At 42.6% G+C, this 26,820-nt stretch overlaps 1 protein-coding gene and 1 long non-coding RNA gene across 3 annotated transcripts in view; one reads left to right on the forward strand and one right to left on the reverse strand.

The window, feature by feature from the left end:
• nol4lb (nucleolar protein 4-like b) overlaps positions 1-12,813 on the reverse strand; it is a 97,003-nt gene extending 84,190 nt beyond the window's left edge. Inside the window, exon 1 of one of the 2 annotated variants that reach the window (XM_061257899.1) lies at positions 11,727-12,813. In XM_061257899.1, coding sequence (XP_061113883.1) covers positions 11,727-12,059 — 333 coding nt within the window. In that variant the 5' untranslated portion in view covers positions 12,060-12,813. The remainder of the gene's footprint in view (positions 1-11,726) is intronic. The other variant, XM_061257900.1, reaches the window with a different exon arrangement.
• Positions 12,101-14,668, forward strand: LOC133138820 (uncharacterized). Its single transcript, XR_009709764.1, has 2 exons — positions 12,101-12,368; positions 14,094-14,668. It is a non-coding gene; the product is annotated as an uncharacterized LOC133138820 (long non-coding RNA).
• The last annotated feature ends 12,152 nt before the right edge of the window (positions 14,669-26,820 follow it).

Consider the following 26,820-nt stretch of genomic DNA (forward strand, 5'->3'; position numbering starts at 1 on the left):
GAAACACAATGGGATGCCAACAATAAGCAAACGGCAAAGGGAAAAGATGTGAATATATTGCTCGTCCCTGCCCTGTTGCTAACACACCTTGACAAATTGCTCATTTGTCAAAGGGCTGTGTATAGGGGAATAAGCTAGGCTACAATTTGCTGCCTGATGTACCTGTTCTACAAGCTGGAGTCAAGCACTCTTCCTCCACAGAGATTTGAACTACACCCAATTAATCGTTACCAAAAAACAATTAAGCTAATCTACTACATGGCAAAAAAATGGTGTAATTTCAGTTTTTGAGTACTAACGAAGGAAATTAATCCAGTTGATCTAAGGTTTTGTTCACTGGCCCGGTGTGCTAATGTAATGCAGACCTAATGAGCTTCCTGAGGGCCCGTCTCTCTGCTGTCTCCGTATGCCTGTACTTAACCGTGCTCCACACAGGGGAGAGCTTCCACTCCAGCCCAGAGAAAGGACGGAAAGGATATTTACACAGTTCTGACGGTACGGCAACTACTCACTACTGCTCCTTCCCTCAAATATTTGCTCCCGATTTGTACGTGCGTTTATAATCTCAGGCGTAAGGGAACCCACAGGCCGTCAAAGCTGAACTGTCTGAGGCGCATTTATACATTCCACAGAATAGCCTGATTGTTTTTACAGTAAACAGGGCACAAGTGATACCTGTACACTACTTATTGATTTAAAACTTTATTATAAACTTCTGTATTCTCAGAACAGTCTGGTAATTATGCACGGCTTGTACAATGGCCACTGTGCTGAGGTGGGTTTCCAGGCAACTGACATTAGGAACTACTGGCTACTGCTGGGGGTGCAACACACTCCACATGGTCTCTGTCTGTTTGTGCACATACACATGCACACAGACACAGACACAGACACAACCAAACTGTGGAATTTAAAGAGGTGATGGATGTTGAATTGATATTGGGTCATTCTGCATTTACTCCATGCAAATGAATGTTAGCAGGCACACTACTTTGCAGTTAATCCCCCTGTCCCTGACCCTTTAACTGCAGGAATAAATTCCCCTCTTTCATGGATGCCCCTAAGCACAACTTCTGCTCCCTCTCTGAGCCCTTCAGCTCCACGCCAGCTCTTCCTCCCACTCCCAATTCGGCGCTCGTTCGGCCCACACCTCCCACGCCTCGCCCCCAGACACATCTCGTGCTCCAGAGCAGGCCAGCCTGGGGAGGACTGCCTGTGTCACATGACCTCTGCTTCCCGCTTCCTCTGTGCAGCAGTGCTCCCTTGCCTGGCCTTGCATCAGACCCCCCGGGGGGGAGGGCCAATCCACAACGATGGTCCCCGCCCCCTCTTCTGGAGCGCTCCCATGCCCGTGTCTCATTGGCTCTGCAGACTTGCCAATCGCGAAACTCTGGTGTGGCGTTATATATGGTCTCATAACCCCATGAGCAGGAAGATGTCAAAACGACACCGTATTCTTTTCTAAATTACCCGCACACTGAACTCTGAGAAAGCAGAATCAACATCTCCGCAAAGCTCATATCAAACGCCTCAAACTGAAATAAAGTCTTGATGGATCAAGGTTGTTTTTTTCCCCATCGAAACCTCATTTTTTGGGCCAAGAGATGAGCATGACAGACGGCTAAATTCAGATTGGAGAAATAGACCCAGCGTTATTGCGCAAAATACATACCATAGACAATACAGACCAGTCAGCAAAAATATCAACAACATTTTGTAACCTATGTACCTAAGCACTTTACCAACTGCCACCCTCCCTCTCAGACCCCACTTACACCCATGAATGATGACCCTGGCACTGGCACAGCAGCCAGTGTCCAGTTATCTAATACACCCGCCCCAGCCCTTCCCTTCATCCCACTCTAACCCCTTTCCAAGCAGGCTAGCGGCCAGCCCACAGCCAGCCAGCGTTAACCCTTCACTCAGTGGCAGCCTAACGCTCTCCTGGGCAAGCTCCAGCTTCCCAACAATGACCTTTTCCTGACAGGCTCCGCGGCCGTCGATAAATCCGTACTTAACACAGTCAGCCCAGCAGCAAAAACTCAGTACAAGCCTTCATTCTGGCAGACTGAGGAAAAGTATGAACACACATAGTGTTTTCTTTCTCATCTCTTATTAAATGGCATTTCACAGAGGAAGAGCTCTGAATCAGTACTACAAATAAGACCGGGCTCTGATAACATCCCGCAGTTCTCACAGAAATTGATCTGTTCCACTCTGATTCAGTTCAAGCTCGTCTTCTCAGCAAATCTCCTCTACCGCACATTGCGCTTTTGTTCCAGTTTCTTCCTTTGAACGAAACGGGCACTTGCTAAATCAGAAAAACACAATTAGTTTGTATGTCAAGGAATTTCTACTTTCATTTAATGTTGCTGTTGCAAAACAAGTAAAGGCAGAGCCTCTCAGTTTGCCGTCTTTGTTGAATCCAGGTAGAATCACTCAAATGGGCCGGTTTCATACAAAACTGTCCCAGATTTTTAATTAACTTCCATTCCCTTCCAATGAATTTCTAACCCAATTCCACCAACCTTCAACATATCAAATTGCACATGTTAATTGGTACATATTGCAGGACTTGTTTGATTTGATTGCTAATTTCTAATGGCAACACTGGCTGTGCTGTAGATGCTTACTGTCATTCACCTGTCAAAGGCTTTGGACGTTAGCCGCACTTTCTGGGCTACTGTTCAATGCACTCATGATACTTGGCTGGGATTAATTCAGTAAATTTGCCCAGAAGAGCAATTATATTGGCTGGCTTTACTTGAGAGTAAGGTTGTGCGGTCTTAGATGGTTGGGCGATGTGCACTTAGGCTAATCCTTGAAATCTATTCACAGTTCAGGAGTGTTATTTCTATTTTAGAGTCCCTGCCTTCCTGTTGGTCACACAAAAAAATTCTAACACACACACTATAACATGTGTGCACCGGTGAACACACTACCAGTATGTTACACGCGGTATTGACCTGGCCTCGGTCTGAACGCTCGTAGCGTGTGGAGGCCCTCCTGGCATTTTTGTTTTCTCTGGGCCCTGAATGAAGCAGATTTAGTTACTAGAGGGGGGGGGGGGGGGGGGGGGGGCAATGACTGCGCCCACCAGCACCACCCAAACCTCCCACTCCTTCACCCAGTGACATCATCACTGCCAATCACACACACACACACACACGGAGGCAGCAGCACGCTGATGTGTGTGCACACATTAGAACACAAGCACTTCTTTTTTACATGTCCCCACTGCTTTAAATAAGTAAATAGATCAATAAGCAAAGGTACAGAGTGTGTGTCCCTGCAGGTGCAGGTGAACATAATATACCATAAATAATTCATTTCTCACTTTTCACAGGAATGACAAGATAACAAAAAGGGGATATTAAAATTGTATTCCGAGCATTCCGCCTTTGGTTAAGCTGGAGCGATCAGTGGCACGGGCCAGACTTGTTTCATCTTTCTTGTTTGTTTGCGGAGCTGCTTTGCGTTTGTCACTGGAGGACCTGGTCTTTACTTAATACTGACCTCCCTCCTCTGAGCCTAGTGTGGACCCAGGGGTAGGTACTTTCCAGCTGCTCAGGTGGAAACCTGCCCCCCTCCTGCACCCCCTGGGCCCACCCTCTATCAGAGCTAAGCACCACCCCCAGTACACTCTCTCTCACACACATACACACCCAGTACACTCTCTCTCACACACACACATACACATACACACATACACACATGCACATACACGCAGATACACTCACACTCACACCCACACTCACACACACAAACGCAATCATACACACACACACGTACACACAAACACACACAAACAAACACAATCACAAGCACACATAGACAGACACCCGTGCGCACACACATGCACACACAAACACAAACACAAACACAAACACAAACACAAACACAAACACACAAATACACGCACACACACACAAACATACACACATACACACACATACACAAATATACACACACAAACATACACACAAACACACACGCACACACGCACACACAGGCACACGCACACGCACACGCACACGCACACGCACATGCATACATGCACACAAACACACTTCGTCCCTCCAACCCTCAGGGACTCCGGGAGGGCACGCCAGCATCCTGCTCCGTGATATTTGACACCGTTGTTTCAGTAAAACCACACGGGCCAGTCACAGCTTCAGAGCACACCTCCCACACACCTCAAACTTCATTTTGGGGAGGGGGGGGGGGGCACAAAAGAAGAAAGAAGCAAGGCAAAGATGTGAGCAGAGTGGCACACAGAAAAGAAGCTTCAATGAGCAGTCGGCCTTTTCCGTAGAGCAGACAGAGGCCTTCAGTACCTCTCAGAGAGGCGGCCTTCCATTCTGCATTTCAGAACAGAGAGAGTCAGTTCACCGGTAATGCCCCCCGCCAGCCGTAGCAGCCCTGATGCCCCACACCCCCTTTACCCCCACTGCCATGTCGCACGCTGCCCAAATAAACATTAAATTCCTTCATTAACCAACAGGGTTTTTTGTTTTGTTTTTTTTACAGGAAGGCAGTTGGCAGTTGGTGTCAGTAGGAGGTAAGCCAAGAGCGCTCTCGCTCGCTGGTCGCACCCAAACTCCTCCCCCCGCCCTGCCCCAAAATTGGCATCACCAGCCAGCAGGCAGCTGCAGGAACTCCCCCCCCTCCCAATCCCCTGAAGGGCCCACAAGCCTGCGTGACACGATCATACAAGCAGCTTCAATCAGAGGAGAAACTGCCTACATCACCCTACCTCTGACCCTCCTGGCCCGAGCAGACGAACAGAAGGGGGTTGGAGGGGCATCATAAGCGCGGAGAATCGGGGCTGCCCGGGCAATTGAAGTCAAATTAATGTATTTATTTCTGAAGGATAAGAGTCCCATTGAGATTAGAGAGATCCCAGCTCTGATAAGAGGTTGTCCCAATTAGGTTACCCCCAGGGGCTGTCATCCACTGGAGCCATCAACACATGTTGTTGCCACTGGATGAGAGCCAGAGAAAAGGGTGATGGTAAAAAAATAAAAAAAAAACACAGAACTAAAATGTTCCTCTCCCCGCAACATAAAAAACAGTAAATGTCCAGTGTTAATTCTGTCATAACAGAGTACATAGTAAGTTTCCTTTCTTGGTTTGACTGTTTGGCACAATTTTAGATTAGTAATGAAACAATGTGGTTTGAGTGCACAAACTCTACTTTTATTGAAGGGTATTTTTAAACACTCTGGTTTCACCGTGCAGTGGAGTATCTTCTCTATTGATTCTCTGCCAGACCTGTACTGCAGCCATCTCCAGCTCCAGCTTGTTTTTGGGGATAGTTGCCTGAGGTCTTCTCTTCATCAATTGGATTCAGATCAAGTGAATCATTTGACCAGTTAGGAATTTTCCGGGTTCCGGCTGTGAAAAACTCCTTTGTTGAGTTAGCAGTATCTTTGGGACCATTGTCTTGCTGTTGGATAAAGCGCTGGCCAATGAGTTTGGAGTTTACTTGAACGTGAACAGATAAGATGCTTCTGTACACTTCAGAATTACTTCTACAGCTGCTATCTGCAGTCACATCAATAAAGACAAGTGAGCCATCTATCAAGGCCAGCCATATATGCCCAAATCATAAGAACAAACAACCATGTTTCACAGATGAGGAGCGGTGCTTTGTATCTTAGGTATTTCCCTTTGTCCTCCACACATTGCTCTTGCCATCACTCTGATACAAGTTGCATTTTGGTCCCATCTGTCCACAAGACATTTTTCCAGAACTCTGCAGGCTCTTTTAGGTACTAAAATGTAAAAAATACCCATCACTAGAAGCTGAGATTACCAAATGTGAATGGTTTGATCAAAAATCTTGAATTGGTGTACAGCGCCAAATCAAGAAAAAATTTAATTCACTGTATGGCCCATTAGAGACCATGAACTCTATAAGATAAATATAAGTAAACAATGATCATTTTACTGTATACCTGCCAACCACAAGAGTTCAAATATCTTTTCAACATCTGATTCTTCTGACTGACTTATGTTCCTCAGAGCACTCCAGCCCTAAATTGTAGCTTTCTTTCCTTAAATAGAACAGACCTTTCTGTTTCCAGTTCCTCATGACACCATTCACAGAGCCAGGGACCCTCACATCTTCCCTGGTCAGCAAATGAATGCAATTAAGACCATAAAAGCTCTACCTATGAGCTACTGCTAATATGTGCGCAAAGCAGCATCTGTAGAAAATGAGTAACCTGTTGCCTGTTAATGGAGAATGTAATGCCAGCAAAGGGCCCAGAGCGTTAATTTACACCTTAGAGCTGTTGTCGTCTTTTTACTTTGTGAAAATGTTATTTGGAGCCGTGCACTTCAGGAGCAGCTGATCAAGCTGCACTTACTCCTCTCAAAACCAGTAAGTAAGGAAAAAAGCCTCTTTCTGAAAGAGAGAGAGAGGGGAAAAGAATGTTAGGCTATTTATAGGATCCTCGGAGAGGCTTGTGTCAACTGCATGTGATGGTGGTGCGAGGCTGCTTCCTCCGGCCTCAGACAGGGCTCGCACTCACAGCGTCTCCCTCCTGCCTCGGACACTTGTTTCACTTCACATTTCCGTTCTTGCCATTACAGTCATTATCGACAGAAAAGGTCAGGCTCAGAGGAACGGAAGGTGTTCCTCGCTCCACTGTTGAGAGCGTACCTCCATACGAATGCGGGAACAACTGCCATGAAATTTCAAGTTAAAGGCGGTTTGCTGGGTCGTTTCTGAGCCCAACAAAACAAGAGAGTGGCTATGGAGTCACTTCTACTGCAGTGGTATTGACGCACCGTGGGCCGAAAAAAGACAGGTCTACTGAGTTTAGATGGTCAGACAAACCGCTAGCGATATCAGAGGGCAAGCCACAGCTTTTTTAATGAGCATGTGATCATTTTCACAAGCCACACGGCGAAGGCTGAATGATATGCACAGCATTCTTAAAGCAGCTGTTAGGGCCCAAAAGAAAAGACCTGAAAGAGGAAACGGAATGTTTGGAGACACATACGAGAGGCCCAAGAAACGGAAATGAAATGAAACTGGCACATTCTGGTCGGAAAGAAAAGTGGAACCAGGTTAGCATGAGCTGGAGCCAAAGCTGGCTGATCTGATACAGCACGATTGCTTTTCCATTGCATCATCAGCCGTAATCAGAGCTGTGCTAGAAGACATCGCACCGAATGCTGGCATCTGCCTGAACTTCACCAGGAGGCCGGGGCTGGGTCTCACCCATCACTTCTCGCCCATCTTCTTGTTTGCTGTCATCAAAAACAGCAATGAAAGAAACTCTGAGAATTTAAGGCTTAGTAGTCTGCAGTACATAGGTTCCTGGCCATTTCCTCTGATCAAGCAGCAATCTTCCCTGCCCTCTGTGTTTTAGAGAGAACAGAGGGACAACTGAGGCCACAACATGGGAGCTAGCAAAAACATTCAAATTTGCTTATATTTATTCTCAAATAATCTTCTCTACAAGACCAGAAACATAGACATTGAATTGGAGGCATGTTGGAGGCAATTCAATACAATTTAAAGGGCTTATAATATTAATATAGAGGTCAATTAAACCATTAATCAATCTTATGTCACCTGTGTAGAAATCTGAAAAATATAGACAATGATAGATTTAATTTAGGAAATTACTGAGAGGTCTGGCATACTCTGATAAGTTATATTTCTAATAATTTAGACATAGCTAGAACACTAAACTATCGAATTTAAGATAATGTGATGTTCCTTTCAGCTCATTAATGCAAAGATGGCTACAGTGGGAGTAATACATAATTAGTCATGCAGATTAGCTATGTAGCAACTAGACCGGACTCTATGCCATTTGAAATGGAAATAAAGTCATAACGAGTAGCCCTACATGATACATGATCAATACTGAAAAAAACAGCTAGATCTATGGAAGTAATGATTTCAAAGAAAAAGCATAAGAAAAATTTGAGTGTATGACAAACAGAACAGGCTCCCAAGTGAGCCTTGTAGATTGTATAGGCCCAGGTCTAGAACAGCATTTTGGTCATTTTTCACACTGTAAAATAAAATGCATGCAGCTTAAACAAAATCATAGACTGTACTGTGATCTCCAGCAAGGCACACTTGAGGATGTATGCAAAAAATATAGACAATACTAAATAAGTGTTGATCAAAAGATTCCAATGGATAATCATATTCTCAGATCTACAAATGCAGTCAGAGGCTGCATCAAATGCTTTCATTTCATATGCACTGATATATTAATCTTAAACAATTATGCACATCTCAATTTTTATTTGACGTTAAATGTTCATATAAAATGTAAAAAAAAAAAACTCTTGAGTATGCCCATAAATGTTCCCCTGGTTTAAATTGGTGTGTGATGTCATATTCCTTCAATTCTGGCCTCTTTGCTACTCATGATGTCATCCCAGTGGCCCCATTAGTGTATCTCTATATTTCGCTCCTCAGTGTTCATCGCACCAAATTCAAATGTTGCAATATTGTTACATAGCCTGCAGTGTCCAGTTGGACACTTTCTTTTTTTTGAATGTGCCAGAGAAAAACAACATTAAAGACACTGGAAATTGAAGACTTGAAAACTGAACAAAGAAAGCCATCCAGGTTACAGCCCTAGTGGGAAATGGCGACCAATAACTTTTGGTGCATGCAGAGTCAAGCTATTCAAATCTGGTCTTCATCAAGCAGGCCAGAAAGTCAGAAAAGCTATAGTGAGTTGGAAGCCACAGTTCATGTCAGAAATGTTGATGATTTGCATCAGACATGCAAATTTCTGTGCTTGTCATGCTTATCAACCAACAAGGCATAATATATCATTAAGGCAGTTATGTCATGAATCTGTGTTTTGCAAATAAAAATATTTCATATGCAGTATCTGCTTAAGATAGAAAATGAAGTACAAATGACCGAGTCCGTTCAACAAATACACTGTGAAGGCAGTGCCTACTCTTTGTGGGTCCATATTTGGACTACTGTGTCTTTTAATGGTTTTCAAAATAAAGCCTGTGCTTCTGGAATAAAATTATAGATGGCTATAACCTCATGTACAACACACACGTACACACAGGCACACAGTAGTACAGAATCTCCTGGCTTCTCCTGACCTTAGGCAGCCTTCCAATGCTCTGGCCTCATTCATCCACAGAAACACAAGCAGTGAGTCTCTCACAGGCCTGATTTACAACCTGCTTACTGAGAGCATCTTATACATACACACACACTCAAATATCATACACACACAGGTGCACACACACAGGCCCACACACTCACATATCATACATACACACAAACAACCCATACACACACAGGCGCGCGCGCACACACACACACACACACACACACACACTCACAGACACACACACACCTTCACGAAGTGCACTGTAATGAGCAATGTTGACAACAGACTACTTACACACACAACCATGATTAGAAATCACATGCCAACAAACTGCGTGCATCTGCAAAACATCCTTCATCTGAAAAATGTCTAAAACCTGCCCGACAAAAATAATGAATTTGTAATTCACTACGGATCATGGTCTGGACACAATCTAGGTTCAACAAATATTTTTGTTGGTAGGTCTACACTCACAGTCGTGATGCCCACCCAAAGGGTCACCTACTTTCAGCGCAGGCAACAGCTCCACAGTGTCTCTGACCTGAGTGTGACAGAGGAGTGTATTATCTCTTCTCTGCCATGCCTGCTCAGGGATTTGTTTGGCAACGCTTCCATCAATTCAGTCAATGAGGACTCATAAGATCTTCTGCAGAACTACCTCAGAATACATTTTGCAGGGATGGAGCACTGCTCTTTGGCTCCCTTCTCCACCCTCTAAATTGTGCCAGTGCTGGATATTGTGATGTCACATGCTGCTGAAGGGTATTTGATCTATTCTTTCTGTTTCTCTGCCATTTCTGCCCTTTGAGCCAAGCTCTGGTCCTTCTGGACTCTAAGTTCTTCCTCTTCCCAAAACCAATCAAGCATCAGTTTCTAATCCTAACCACAAACCATTTTTAAAGGTGGATGCTGATCTGAGACCCCTGCTTAGGACAGTGTCTATCAACAGCCTTTAATGAGAACACCAGTACTGGCTGTGCAGGCATAACAAATCAATGCATTAAATGTATCCCAGAAGCATAAGAATGCCAAGTTCTGCCACTTTCTCCCATTTGACTCAAAAGCTCTGAACCTCATTGTGAACTTTGGTCCCCCTTGTCACATGTAGCTCATGTGCAAAGACGGAAAATTTCCTTCTTATCTTTTCAGACAGAATATCATATCAATTCCATTTGTGAAAGATCCACATTCAACATTTTTGTATCTAGATTTGAACAGGTTAAAATGTCTTGGCGTACTTCCAATGATAATATTTTACAGAGAGCAAAATAGCCTACTGGCAACAGTACAACACTTTTCTCTGATGAAGGAAATATGTAGAAACATTTGAATCGTCTGTTTATGTAATATAAAAAGATTAGGGAAGATCTTTTATGAATGCATTTTCTGAAATGTTTTTGTCATATGTGGGACTTAAAAAATGAGTAAATCTCATATGAGCCCTCCCCAAGACACTGCATGATAGAGTAACTAATTAGTCAGGAATCAGTAAAGACATCAGGTTTAACTGCAATAATGATTTTGTTATTATAATTTCAGAAAATATGCTATTAGCACTGCGCAAATTATATATAAATGTTATGAATGCAATGCAATTCATAGGATGATTTAGCTCACAAGCTCACTAGGCTAAATGTTATTTGTAGGATTGACGTCCAATTAAAGGGGTACACGTTTTTTTGTTGTTGTTGTTTGTTTTGAGCTCATGCTTGATTTAAATGTTTTTTTTACAGAATAAGTGAGCACATACAACTAAAAAGAACAAAAAATGGGTACTTAATCCTAAAGTTATAAGAACATATATTGGTGCCAGTCTCCTCCCTGCCTGATCCCCTAATTTGCTGTACCTGAGGTGAAACAATGAACTAACTGCAATAATAAACTAAAATGATACACTCTATAATACTCTGGTTGATATCAAGAATGACAGACACCGAAAATAGACGTCCATCGTCAAATTTGCATGCTTTTCAAAAATGAGCCAGTAATATATTTTGCTTTAACGCTTTATGTTAGATGACATCCATTGAAACTGTCTGGCTTGGGCAACACCCCCCGAAACGCACACCACCCACAGCTTACATAGCAGCCTAGCTACTACAGCTTACTTATTCCTTATATTAACGATCTTGAACGATTTATTTAAGGGTAATGGGAGAAAGCCAGCTAGCACAGTACCCTACATACCGACCCCTGCAAACTACTGTACTCTGGATTTCCCCTCTAGCTACCTAATCAGGTAAGGCTCTGTCAAACCATGTAAGGTGCATTCGGTGTTAGCTGGCAGGACAACAAAATGCAAATCTGCAGAGCAGTATTTTAACTCGCACGCGACTAGTTATTACTAGTGAGAGCAGTGGCGTTGCCTTGGTAGCAGAGCTAGGACATAAACCAGTGCTTTCCGTGGCGATCAAGAAAGGGGGAGGAGAAGGGGAAGGAGGAGGGAGGTGGTACAATAAACCCCAAAAAGTTGGAATTAAATATTGGTGACAAGGTGGGTGAGATTCATGAACATAATTTTGTTTAAGTAAATGCAGAAAGCCTCGTGCGCGCACACACATCCCCAAGACGATTACAGTGAAAAGACACTTTAACGTTACAAACCGTTGCCTTGATGGGGACGTAAAGGACCGGTTTTCCAGATGCTCCATTGTGGTCGCCTTGAATGCTCCCAACCTGAAAACCTTTGGATTTCACCCAGAATTTGAATTTGGCGTTGATGTGGTTGCTCTCGATGTATACGCCACCTGACTCGTCGTTCTGTAAAAGAGTCTGAAGAATCTTGTTGTATTTTCGCCGGGTGACCGTCTTTGTTTTACCCGAGTCCCCGTAAGTACGGAGGCACCAGTCCTGAAATTCGTTGAACATCTCTGCCTCCGACACGACAGGGCTCCTACTCCTTTTCGTTAAATCCACGCACGATTTTTTTGTTGACATTGCTTTCTCTATTTTTTATTTGTCTTTCTGAATAGCTAGCCTCCAAATAATTCAAGTCCTGCCAAAATTTCAATTTAGCCAAATGTTTTATTCCCTTTTCACAAAGAGGAACGCCTTACGACTCGGAATGATATTTCCTCCAGAATAAACAGAAATTCGTCGCTAGCAAGCTAGCTGACTATGTAGATTCGTGTGGTCTCACACCTGTTTGCAGAAACGCTTCGCCTCCTGTCCCAAACGGCAACAACAAATGTCAGTGATCACATCCTACGCTGAGGAACTGAAAGAAGGGGCTGTCCTACGAAGCGGGTATGTCCCACCTGTGAAGGTCTCCTGGCTAGCTAAAAAAAATATATTCGCTTCCTGAATTTAAAGACTAAATTTCAAAGAAAAATAAACGCAGCATTGAGGTTACAATGCGTGTATTTGCCCATTTCTACCGTAACGGACACAATTTATGTGTGGCTGTAGGCTACCTAAATAGGACAGGACCGATTTAACAGAAGCCACGAGCTGGTAAGTCTACACCCCCCTAAAACTCCACCTGGAATCGTCTTCCACCTGTTTGAATCGGACCTGTGGTCCGACCGTCCCGAACTCTACCCAATGAATGGAGGGAAGCAGATTACAGCGAATGCTCTTTTACCTATGCTGAATGAAAGTCAACAGCATAACTAGACGTACTAATAGGCTAGCCTATAAACGACTTCAGAATTCTTACCACCTACATATGAAACCCCCGTCGAGGGATAGGGAAAGCGCCGCGGACGCCAAAAATGCAACAGGAAGTGCGGTACCCGTAGCAGAAATGAACACAAAGCGGACTGCCCGTCCCATACAAGAGAACAGGCTCCCTGACGGTTAAATTCAGTATCTAAAATGGTCGGCTTTTTACTATTATTGTTTTTATTACTACAGGGCATATATAGTATAGATTACATCGTCAGTTATCATTTTTGTGGGAATAATTTGGACTACACAAATTAACTGCTAAATCGTTAACAAAATAAAAGAAAAGAAAAATAAGACAAGAAAAACCTGGTTTCACCATAGTGGAAAAAAACGTCCTATTGTATGATTATGATAATTAGTACTGTTCTGATTATGGAAATACCACATTCACCATACTATTAGGCTGCAATATATTCCAGCGACTCAATAGGTGTTCTCTGGTTAAAGAAAATGGGAGCATTCGTCGCCTCTCCTTCGTCTTTTATATTTTCCAACAAATGTGTCAGTTAAACCGTTTTGTTTTTGTTTTCTAGTCAGTTGCTCTTGTGGTCCCATGTGTTGACATACAGATGTGCGTTGTAACGCACGCACGCACACACAGTGTTGTTCACACTGGCGAGTTTATGGTATGATTGACTCTCATTGATTGACAAATGTCTATTCGTCATTGATTATTTATCATATTGCGTAAATCAAATACACTAGAATGGATTGTGCTGGAAATGGCTCAATCTCCGTTGCAAGCAACCTAACCCAGGTGCTTTCAGACTAGAGTATAACCACACAGGAGTGTTAAAACAGCAAGTGTATATTGTACCATTAGCACATGTAATATATTTATAGACATATAATCCCATTAGTTTGTTCATATTTTTGTTATTTTTCCACGGGGCTCCCTGTATTTCTGTGTTTCACTTTTTTTTAATGAAGGGCTCAATATTTTAATCTCATTGTAAACATGTATTTCAGGTCATGAACTTAAAAACTTAAAAGTGAATATACAAAGGAATAAGCATGTGCATCATACAAACATGTATGACTTAAGAACTACTTCTTGAGGTGTTTTCACATAACATTGGCATACTTGACTTGTTTGATACTCATGTTTGATTATCATGTAGCTGATGCTGTAGTGGACATTGTTTTTAACGTTTTATACAAATTTTTTATTTGAACAATTTGCATAATTTTGCATGATATGGGATAGAGTGGCAGTGAGATAGCTCTTAATTTTTTTTTGCATTTGGTGGAAAATAATATAAATGGATTTCTATAAATCCGGTCATGTTTCTTATTTTTCAGCAGATTTCACTGCAGGAGCAGTCCGACACCCACCTGCATCAACATTTACCTTGTCTTGGGCCTGGACTACACAGAAAATATCACTTCATATTTTAGTCTTCATTTTCCTAACAATCTCGAGTATAAATTCACTCTGTGTGTGTGTGTGTGTGTTTTATGCACCACCTAAAATACAGTTTCATTGGTTGGCTCATTATACATCTCCCAGTTTCTCCAATAATGAATGTACTTGTTTTTGCTGCCTCCTCTTCATTTGCATCACCATGCTGTCCCAAACAGTACTATTTCAGCGTATAACAACAATGCCCCTCACCAAGAGGTCTGTGCTCTTTTTGGGACGTAGCACTTCTCTCAGATTCCGGACTCAAAAAAGGTGTCCCATTTTAATGTGATGGATAAACACAGTGTGGTTTTATAATATATACTGTAAGCTATTAAGACATTAAAATGTGATGCATTGGATGTCGGATTAAATTGGTACATTCTTCATGCAAATCGACTGCTATGCTGGTCCCATGACCTCTCCTTAAAATGTAAATAAAATCAATTGGAAATCAATATCCAAGAACTTTCAATGTGTGAAATTGTGTTTCACATTCATTTGGAAGCTTTTTTATTTAACAGTGCAAAATTGTTTTGGCATTTCATTCATGACTAAAGTGTTAGATGGACAAAACAAAGCAAGTGAATTACATTACATTATTGGCATTTGGCAGACCCTCTTATCCAGAGCAACATACAGTTGATTAGACTAAGCAGGAGACAATCCTCCCCTGGAGCAATGCAGGGTTAAGGGCCTTGCTCAAGGGCCCAATGGCTGTGTGGATCTTATTGTGGCTACAACCACAATAATGTGGATTAGAACCACTGACCTTGCATGTCTTAGTCATTTACCTTAACCACTACGCTACAGGCCACCTGCTTTATAGGAAACCTGTGAATTATACATTGTGGCAACATTTAGCAAGAGATGCCAATATTCATCCTTAATATGGTAATAACAAATGTTGAATGACATTTGAATATGTTCTTGGTGTTTCTTTATTCCATATTGTCCTATCAATGTCATATGTTAAAAATGGGTTTGGATGGTGTCTCGGTGGCGCAGCCTGTAGAGCACTGACTGCATGCTCATTGCGAGCCGCGACGTTGACGGTTCGAATCCGACCATCTGACAATTGTCGCATGTCTTTCCCTCTCTCTTGCTCCCATTCTTCCTGTCTCTATATTATACTGTCCAATAAACGCTGAAAAAGGCCTAAAAAATATCTTTAAAAAAAAAAAAAATTGGTTTGGATGAAATGAAAAGCTCATCTTAGTTCATAAATCACAGATAATTCTGAACCAGTGAAATTGAATTACCTGTATTGATACTCTTTTATTTATCCATGATAAGATGAGCTACCCCACTTCAGATAGTGTGAACTTTTAAAGCAAGGTAATTTCCAAAATGGCTGACACTACTCTCTCCCTGAGACACAGTATTTTCTCTCCCCTCAAGCGTATGCAGGGCTCTGGAACAGCCCGTTAATACATCTTAAATGCTCAAAAAACTTTATATTGCATTGTTTAGAACAGGGAACAGAGCTTTGAATATAAATTTACACTGTGATGCTTTTTAGGAAATATTTGTTCATCCTCTAAAAATATGACCAATTATTATGTGTGGTCTGTGCGCAAGGTGTTTAATTTCGTATGCTATTATTTAATTCGTAGTTTCCTTGAGGGCAGGCCTGAGTAAATTAAAACAATGAGACATGGAGAGGACAGAGGATCGGTATATATTGCAGTACGTCATGATTACTGTAGGACACTTCAATAATATGTGTATTCAGAAAAACAAATCCCTGGTATTGTATCCATCTCTATATAGGTTTTTTAAATCTATATATTTGCACAGTTAACATTAAATGCATTGCACTTGCATCAATGGAAAAACTATCCCATTGACTATAACCAATGCTGTATAGCCAACCATTACATTGTAAAAGTCCTAAAAGCCTTATTGTGGTGGCACTCACTCACTCCAGTCAGGGAAGGTCTAGTATGTTCCTCCTGAGTGGGGCAGTTTCCTTTTTTAGGCACGCAATGTCACACTATTCCATCTGTATTTTATCTTTATGCTTAAAAAGCTCTGGAATTTCTACATGGTGAAACCAAAGTGTGTAAAATACACTTTAATCTCGAGAATAGCGCCTGGAATATCAAAGGAACTGTGGAGCTATATTTCCTTATCCCTGGATAATCTCTTTCAATTAGTAGGAGCACTCTAAACAGAAATACATGAAAATCAGGAGCTGCCTCCAGATTTCTCACATATTCTGTGTGCTGTTTACCAAAAAGGATTTCACACCCCTCTCACCTACTCACTCATTATTCTGTTGGACAAGCTGAAAGAATGTTGAGAACGAGATTATAACTGGAGCATATATCCGGATTTAAGTCATCCATGATTTAAAAACTGCTATCTGAACCCTTCATCAAAATGTCCAGTCTTAGCAGTACATCAAGGACAATAACGTCAATAACATGTGGGCAATATGATGATTTTTAAATGGTGCAGTCAGAGGGACATGCAGGTTATGGTCCACCAATGATGGGACAGCAATCCTTTTTATATATTGGCTAGATTTGTATGCCTTTTCTCTGATTGCCTTTGCCTACAGCTGAGGTAAAGAAGTCAACAACTCAACGGAGGGTATCAAAATAGCACATCACTAAGGGAAGTGAAAGTATGTTACAAAATTCGTTTGTCTCTCTCAGCTTCCTTTCCCCTTTTTTGTCTAAAAGGCATGAAGAGATATGAGTAACTGGCTAGAGAGAAAAATGGTCACTCATCTGTGGTTTACCATGTCATTCCGTTTTCTGAGAAACATTTGTTACCCTACTGTTGAAATTGTAACTGATGACAGAAGTCCCTTTAGCGACCCTGACTTTTCCATCTTGTGCATTTCATTTTCATTTACATGACTGGCTGTTTCAGTTTCCTCATCTATACACTCATTTCACACATCCAGGGTTTTCATAAAGCACAAAACATCAATATGTGATCCAGTCTCACATGTAGTAGTCCTGCACATGGTACAGACCTACTGACCTAACCAAACTCACAGTGCAGCTTATCCTTAGGGTCACGGTATTGTTCCAATTACATGTTCAATGACGCGCCGACGCAAAGCATTATAAAAACAAATGGTAATAAATAGCCTCAGCTCTACTGCAGTCTTCCCCACTGCGGAGGCCAGTTCCCCACCCCGGTGCAGAACTGAGCAGGGACTGCCATGTCTATCGGTTGCCATGACGGCAGTCAGCTAGAGGGGTCTCTCAGTGGGCGGATGTTGATCCATGCTGTCCTGGCTTACTGTATGTATGTGCTAGATTCTGTGGCAGACACACTGACTCCTTGTATGGCTAGGAGCATCAGCAGGTACAGAAACATGCTTTTTTTAAAAAGCAGGGAAATGTTTGTGCGTGCACACACACACACACACACACACGTACACAGAGGGAGAGTGAGACACACACATATATAATGGCAACAGTGGAGAAAATAAACCCATAGTATCTTTTTCCACCATCTTGTCTTTTCTTGCACAGTTTTTGATTGCTCAACCTTACATCTCTCCCTGATTATTGGGGTCTATGAGTGCAGTTCAGAACAGAGAAGTCGTTACTCGAAAGTGCAAAGAAAGGCCACAGCATCTCACAGACAGATCTAGCAAACAGGAAGCACAGCAGGAAAGTGAATATCACGCTATACTTAAAACAAGATTTTTGTGTCAGATATTTCTCACTTTTCCCATCACAAATTCTGGTTTAATTAAGGTTCTAGGTTTAAACCAAAACTATAAAATCAGAAGACAAAAAGCTGGATTCTAGACCCTTGAATCCTATCTAGAGAATGTGCTTCCATACTGATTATGTCAGAAGAGGCTCCCCAGGCAACCCATGACATTACGATAATGTTTCTCCAATATTGCAACGACGATACTCACAGTTGTAGCAATGCTACAAGAAGGTTGCACACTCACTCTAGGCCCCACTGCGTATCTCAGTTGATAATCTCTACTTTATAATCAGGACAGTTCAGCTCAAGTTTGTTCACACCCTCAACCACAGCAAAATAGGTCAGCAACAGTCGCATAGAAAGTGACCAAACACAAGCCAATCCATAAGAGCGTATCTAATTATTACAGTGTCTGAAGGCTGTACATGAAGCATAATGGGTATTTAATGATCATCTATCCATCTTATACACTGGCTAAACAAGATAGCCTCAGGCCCCGTCCCGGGTAGGCTTCTCAGAAGAATATTTTGCATACCTCAAAGAGAAGAAATCATGGTTTGAAACAGGCACAGAGCAAGCCTGTGGCTCTCTGAGGTCAACTTTTGCTCCAGGCTGGCTCCATCAACCACTGCTCACCAGCTGTTTTTACCTGATGCTGGCGCACAGTGATTTACAGTGAATACAGATTGGTGTAAATAGCAGTGGTTATGAATTTTTCAGTTGAACATTTGCATCCTGAAGGTAGCCTTGCAATGTTAGAAAATATCATAATCCAGGATAAATTGGAACAGATTATATTTTTCACATTGACTATCCAGCTGGATGTTCAACATCAGTAGCCAGGCTACCTTCGTCCTTATGTGTGAGTGGATACAAGGCTGTGGACAGATCACGGTTAATTCATATTTATTAAGAGGCAGCAGAAGTCAGGATATGCTACACTGATACAGCTGTGGAGGTCAACCATTCCCTTTTCTTCCTCCCACCATCCACCTTGCCTGTGCTTTCTCTTTCTTTCTCCCTCTATCTCTCTGTCATCATCCCTTTATTCACTTTCTCTCACTGAGACATGCAGCATCTGAAAACACAAACACAATGCCCCTGCCCCCCGCCCCCTAACTGAACAGGACTGTGCTTCCCTTGGAAACAAACCCCTGGTGAGAATATGCTAAACTGGCAGTGCTGAGGAAATATGTCTCCGTTGGTCTGATCCATGGGGATACCTGTATACTGTATCATAGTATCATCCACTATAACCTTGCAGAGGGGGATTCAAAGAAATGTACATTACTGTGAAGTGTGTGTTTGTGCATGTGTGTGTGTGTGTGTATGTGTATATGTGTGTGTGTGTGGGTGCATATGTGTGTGTGCATGAGTGTGTGTGCGTGTGTGTGTGTGTGTGTGTGTGTGTGTGTGGGTGCATATGTGTATGTGTGTGTGTGTGTGTGCGTGTGTGCCTGGGAGGGCCTGTGAGAAGAGACCCTGTACATCACATTTCACAAATAGAGGCAAGTCCTGCACAAGGTCTCTAAAATAAAATAAATCTACACAAACAGACACACACACATGTATGCACACACACACACACACACACACACACACAGAGCATCCACGTTCACTCACGCCCACCCACCCACACAAAGGAAATGAGGTCTTGATCAGCCAGTCTACAAGGGCACACTGAGTCCATCTGTCTCCGGAAGATGTTGGAGGACCTATTGACTCAGCTGACCTCTGACCTTAATCAGCCTATCAGCCTGTCCCCCTAGGTCAGAGCCCACGTGTGCTGCCCATGCAGCTGGCAGGCTGGGGTGGGGGTTCAGGGCTGGGGCTTACACTCTTTCACATTGCTGATGAGTCAATTTAGTCATAATTAAGAGGACAGCTCAATCCACTCACCCCCCTTGGTGCATCACCTCTAAACAAGCCCCTCTCCACACAACCACTCAATTAAGTGTGTCAGCTCTGGGGGTTAGGGACCGCCGGTGATCACACCTGCCTCATCCAGCACCCAGGCTACACCCGCACTGTTAGCTAGGGCTCCTCAGTTTACATTGAGAGAGGATTTTGAAAACAGATTTGTGCTATTGGATTTCATGGACAAATTGTGTCCCCCGACTTTACATTTCCTTTCTGTATTACACCATTTCGTGTAAAGTATGTCCGTATAACATTTTTCTATGGAGCTTTTGTCATCTGAAATCACTAATAAACACACTTTTAAATACTGCATTGTTTTCAATATGTCATCCACAACAGAAGGGAATGAGAAGGAGAGTGTTTTAAACAATGGGATTAAAATGGTCGGAGCACATCTGACGTGCAACAACCAACCAATCACAGGGCAGGTAGCGTTAGTGACAGGTGTCCTGTCAACAGGTGTTCACCCACCCCAAACATATACTTTCAGGTGTTTGAGAATATGATTAATTTCTCCCAGCACTGTGTCCGTGTACGTCCCAGTCCACTCTGTCCCATTAAGGAGCACAGCAGTGTAAACCCAGGAGGCCTGGAATTGCAGGCACTGCTTCTCAGTCCTCTCTGACTCCTTGTGTTCTCAAAGGCTTTGTTTGTCCCACAGCAATTCACCACCAGCTGTGTCCTGGAGCTCACCTTGGTCAACCCTCCCCCACCTCACAAATTAACCTCATCTCTTCTCTTTCACTCACTCCCCACACTTTTCTCTCTAAGGCTGCCCAATCCCATGACTCTTGGTTCAGGTTTTGTTGTAACACTCACTTACATTTATACTGTTATTAATTTCAGTCAGCATACGATACAGTTGGTGCAATTGCCTTTAACCGAAAAAGGAAATGTCAAAGCATGTTAGCTTCATAACAGTGCATCTTAGAGGCCTTAGGTTGAACCAATGAGGTGTGGTGAAATCTGCAGTGTTTCAATGGGCCATTTAAACCCTCTTCCCCTCCGCTGTGGAAATGTCAGCAAATATTTGACCCAGGTGGACAGGAGTTCAGACCGCTCCGCACACAGACAATATGCATAGGGATCATCTGTAAATGTTTTCATGAAACTCCTCTAAATATATAAGCAAACCTTTCTAGTTTTGTTCAAATTCTGTTAAATTAGAGTTCAGAATACCCCCATTCAGACACTCACAAATCACTTTCCACCAAACTACATTTTCTCCATACGTTACACTCCAATCTGCTCTTATAACCTTCCCCCCTGGACACCTCAGGGTAACTGATACCATGCTTGGCAACATGAGCCACTTTCATGAGCAGGGCCCGGTTTATGGCACATAAGAGTTTGGGAACCCTTTCCAGCCTCTTTTGGTAGCATTTGTGTAAACTGCAGTAGATTTAAATATTTCAGTAGTTTCTTTGTGGTTAATCTTTTGCTTGTTGATGCTTTCCAAGTTATCTTTAAAAAAAAAAACTGAGAATAAAATATATTGTATTATGATCATTATAGTCCCACATTACCACTTACATGTCGACTTATTTCAGAATTTTTTGTATTGTTCTTACTAGCTACTCCAGTGTCTAAGGCCGACCTGGAGAACGGCCGATGAATAAAATAAGGAAATAAATAACTCAATGGTGCACGGCGCCACAAGATTTATCGATTGCTGCCCCCTGGTGTTCTATTATGAGACTTGCGTTTGTCGAGCAGGCAAGATTAGGCACATCGATGCTGTGGGTTTTCTGTCTTCTCCCGGTATAGCGCTGCAGTGCTTCCGACATATGCCAAATTTAGGAGAAAGAGAGCACAAAGAAAACCTAACCGGTTTATTTAAAATACTAAACTATTTAAACCAAGCTGAACAATAGAAAACAGTAATAGTAACAGAAAATAAAGGACTACAGTTTATATTGTATATGTAACAATTGCATACGTGCTGCTCCAGCTGCACTACTGCCAGTTCTATTCTCTCAACAAAACACCAATGCTCTTCTACTCTTACTAGAACACTGGTAGTTCTACTTTGTCTGAAAGGCTGTTCTATTTTCACAGTTTTACTCATGGCAGGAGAGTGGAGTTGCTGTCTTTAATCTGCAGCACTATATATACACTCACCAAGCACTTTATTAGGAATATTTTTATTTTTTACACCTATTCATGTGATTATCTAATCAGCCAATTGTGTGGCAGCAGCGAAATACATATAATCATTTAGATACGGGTCAGGAGCTTCAGTTAATGTTCACATTAACCATCAGAATTGGGAAAATGTAATCTAAGTGACTTTGACAGCAGAATGATTGTTGGTGGCAGATAGGGTGGTTTGAGTATCTCTGAAACTGCTGATTTGATTATGTCCGAATCAGCTGATTTTCACGCACATTAGTCTCTAGAGTTTGCAAAGAATGGTGAAAAAAATAAAATAAAATACAGTGAGCAGCAGTTCTGCAGACAGATACACCTCGTTAATGAGAGAGGTCAGAGGAGAATGGCCGAACTGGTCAAAGCTGACAGGAAGGTGACAGTAATGCAAATAACCACACATTACAATGTGTATGTGGTATGCAGAAGAGCATCTCTGAACACCCAACACATCATAACTGTAAGTGGATAGGCTACAGCAGTAGAAGTCTAAAAAATAAGTTGAATAAAAACCTAATAAAGTGCTTTGTGAGTGTATATATATATATATATATATATATATATATATATATATATATATATATATATATATATATATATACAGTACTGTGCAAAAGTTTTAGGCAGGTGTGAAAAAATGCCGTGAAGTAGGAATGCTTTCAAAAATTGAAATGTTAATAGTTCAATTAACAAAATGCAAAGTGAGTGAATAGAAAAAAAATCTAAATCAAATCCATATTTGATGTGAGCACCCTTTACTTTCAAACCAGCATCAATTCTTCAAGGTATACTTGCAGAAAGTCAGGGATTGTGTAGGCATATAGTCAGGTGTGTGATTAACCAATTATACCAAACAGGAGCTAATGATCATCAATTTAATATGTAGGTTGAAACAGCTGTGTAGGAGGGTTAAAACTTGGTGAGGAACAGCAAAACTCTGCTTCCAAGGTAAAGTTGCTGAAGACAGTTTAATGTCAGAAGTCATACACCATGGCAAGACTGAGCACATCAACAATACACAATGTAGTTATACTGCATCAGCAAGGTCTTTCCCAGGCAGAAATGTCAAGGCATACAGGGGTTTCCAGATGTGCTGTCTAAGCTCTGTTGAAGAAGCACAAAGAAACATTGAGGACGTAGATGCAGTGGTCGGCCAAGGAAACTTAGTGCAGCAGATGAAAGACACATTATGCTTACTTTCCTTCACAATCGGAAGATGTCCAGCAGTGCCATCAGCTCAGAATTTGCAGAAACCAGGTACACCCATCTACTGTGCAGAGAAGTCTGGTCAGAAGTGGTCTTTGTGGAAGAATTGCGGCCAAAAATGCCTCCAACAGGGAAACAAGGCCAAGCTCAACTATGCACAAAAACACAGGAACTGGGGTGCAGAAAAATGGCAGCAGGTTCTCTGGTCAAAATGTGAAATATTTGGCTGGAGCAGAAGGCAGTTTGTTCGCTGAGGGGCTGGAGAGCAGTACAAGAATGAGTGTCTGCAGGCGAAAGTGAAGCATGGTGGGGGGCTGCATTTCTGCAAATTGAGCTGGGGATTTGGTCAGAATTAATGGTCTCCTCAATGCTGAAGCAGTATAGGCAGATACTTATCCATCATGCAATACCATCAGGGAGGCATCTGATTGGCCCCAAATTTATTCTGCAGCAGGACAACGACCCCAAACATACAGCCAATGTCATTAAGAACTATCTTCAGCATAAAGAACAAGGAGTGCTGGAAGTGATGGTATGGCCCCCACAGAGTCCTGATCTCAACATCATCGAGTCTGTCTGGGACTACATGAAGAGACAGAAGCATTTGAGGCTGCCTAAATCCACTGTGGCTAGTTCTCCAAGATGTTCGGAACAACCTACCTGCCAAGTTCCTCCAAAAACTGTGTGCAAGTATTCCTAGAAGAATTGATGCTGTTTTGAAGGCAAAGGGTGGTCACACGAAATATTGATTTGATTTAGATTTAGTTCATTGATAAAAATAAACTATTAACATTTCTATTTTTGAAAGCATTCTTATTTTACAGCATTTTTTCACATCTGCCTAAAACTTTTGCACAGTACTGTACATGTGTGTGTATGTGTGTGTATATATATGCAAAATATATATTTGAAATTCTGTCTCTCTGGTAGCAATTTTGACTGCATTCTGACTGCGCTCTGACTAACTCTGACTGCTTTTTTGTTCTATTGAACATATACAGTATTTTCTCATCCTCCTTAATTTCTGAAGAATATAAACTGACCACAGCATGACAACATCTCACATTCTTTATAATTTGGGATTGGGAACCTTCATGACTGCAGAGGAACAATGCAGGCTGTTCTATAGATCTCTCACACAATTAGGGCTGGGAATCCACTGGCAGGTGTTTAATTAAAGGCATGTAATGGTGGGGGGCGTGTAGGGGCACAATCATCAGGGCCCGCTCCCCTGGGAGAGATCGTGCAGGAGGGGGGAGGCCAGGGTAGGGACAGGACCAGGAAACCCAAACATGGCGGGGGACAAAGGGAAGGGCATGGTTTCCAAGGAAACACGAGCGACTGGTAACCAAGTAACAGTAATAAATAACAGATGAAGAATAAATTCATATCTGTGGTCTTTGCTAATTATCAGAAAGGTAGAATGCTGTTTGAGCTGAGTGAAGAGTGTTGCATTGTGGAGAGGGCACTGCTAAACCTGTGGGCCGGCATTCTCTCGGTACGCCTAAGAATGTACCTCAGTGCGTGACGGTGGAAGGGAGGATGTCGTGAGAAATGTGCGAGAGGAACAGAGGCCAACAGGACGGCATTAGGTTCACTCGTGTGACAGACAGATAACCCCTCCATCGACACCGCACTGAAAATGGGGGCCTGAGCGGGTCTGTGGTGACATGTTCTCGAAATAGAATAAGAGGAGTGCCGAGCGCTCCCTCGCTTTGTGCCCTCGAACTCTCTCCTCCTCCCTTTCTGTCGCTCATTCGCTCATTGCTCTGGGGAGAATGTGCCCTCTCCCCCTCCCCTCTCTACCACCACTGCAGCTTTTTTTTATTTTTCAACCACAAGAGCGCTTAACAGCTCAGAGCAGATTCAACCTGAAACGCCGGGCCCTTTCCCGTCAGGGTGCACGGAGCATGCCTGTCCTGCTCAGATTAGCGCCTGTTTGGAGTGGGGTGAAATACGACAGGAAGCCCCCTGTCCCCCTGTCCCCCAGCGCAGCCCTGCCCTCGCCTCACTGCTGCAGCTGTGGTCTCAGGGCAGGGGCGCTCAGCCTGGTTCTCACAACCTGGCCAGGAAGCCATTCATAAGCCTTGGCAGACAGGGGACAAGAGGTCGAGAGAACAAAGGGGAGACCAAGACAGTTGCTCGTTTAAAAGCGCATAGCTGGGAGCCAGATGGGTCCGGACAGTCCCATCGTTGTGCCTGCACAGGGGCGATCGAGAACTGGGACACCTGGACATATGTCCACGCTGTCCCCCATCACTGTTCGCTGAGACAGAGCATGCTAAAGCCTGGCTTCCTTTGTTCCTCCTCTGCAATTATTTACTTCCTGCTTTAGAAAGCGAGAACAAAATCCTCCGTCCATATTCACTGAGGTAATGAAGACATCTTACTGCAATAAATGCAAGACAAACAAACCAACTTAATCATATATTGGTATGTAGACACTACTGTGCCCTAGTGTCAAAAACAAAAACAACAACAAACTTGGTTTGAAACTCTTGGGTAGGAGGTTAAAACTATAGGTGGGGTGGGCTGAAAAGAGTAGAGCCCTTTTGTTATGTTGAGCTGGGTAATCGGCCTGAATTGCTTTGTTGATATTTTCAACTGTGTAAAGGAATAGTGTGTGTAAAGCTATATATAAATTGTGCAGTTGCCATAGCTAAAGGCATATGCTATACAAAGGTTTTTCCTTTTACCACCCCATAACATCTTTGTTCCAGGTTACAAGCATCTCTGGTGACCCAAATCAAGCCAAATCAATCTCGTCCAATTCAAGTTGAATCAAATAGGACTTCTGTGCTTTAGAACGTGTCCTCTTTCAGATGTTCAACTAGGTCTCTTAATCATTTGTGACCAAACAAACAATATTGAGTCATGTATACTGCTTTGCAGCTTTTGGAAGATAGTTGGCAAAATCTGCTGCTTATTTCTGACTAGTTCTTAAGCTTGGTCATCTCATCTTTTCTGAGAGAATTCAGCCATTAATCAATGCTGGGCTCCCCAAGCTCTTACTTAAGACAGCATCCACAGGCCACCAGCATGCCTTGACATGCAAGAGTACTAGGTTAAGTCATAAATAACCTTTGAGCCAAGAAAAACCTTGCCGAGTCCCCCTACACTGCAGGTTGTAGTGGGAGAAAAAAAAGACAAAATGGAGGATGAACAAAGGCTTGAGAGTGTAAGAGCGCTGCATTCCTGAAAAAAACCGAAATGTGATTATGCAACAACAGCAGGCTAATATACAAGCGGCACCTGGCCCAAATATTTACACTGCTCTCTTTTCTTTGTAAATTTCCCTTTGAATGACACACAAAAAGCAATGGGAATAATACAGGCTTGTGAAAGAGCACACATGTTGTTACTGGTATGGTCATTGTAACTGTTGGGATGATAAATTGCTTATTGTAGAGGCTTCTATGTGAGCTGTTATAAGACTGTTGCTGTTAGACAGTTGCAGCAGTGGGGCTGCAGTGGTTCTTACCTGCAATGGCTCTGATCACAACACAGGATGGCAGCTGCAGCTCAACACAGGTACAGCTGTGACTCATAGACTATACTGTGCCTTTATCTGTTTACACCACATGGCAGATGCTCAGGCCATGGCAGTAAGTTCATTCTTATCCACTTCCTCTTTGCACTTCTACCATTCAATGTATCAAATGTACA

Source organism: Conger conger, chromosome 10 (assembly GCF_963514075.1).
Source record: "Conger conger chromosome 10, fConCon1.1, whole genome shotgun sequence".
Lineage (NCBI taxonomy): Eukaryota > Metazoa > Chordata > Actinopteri > Anguilliformes > Congridae > Conger > Conger conger.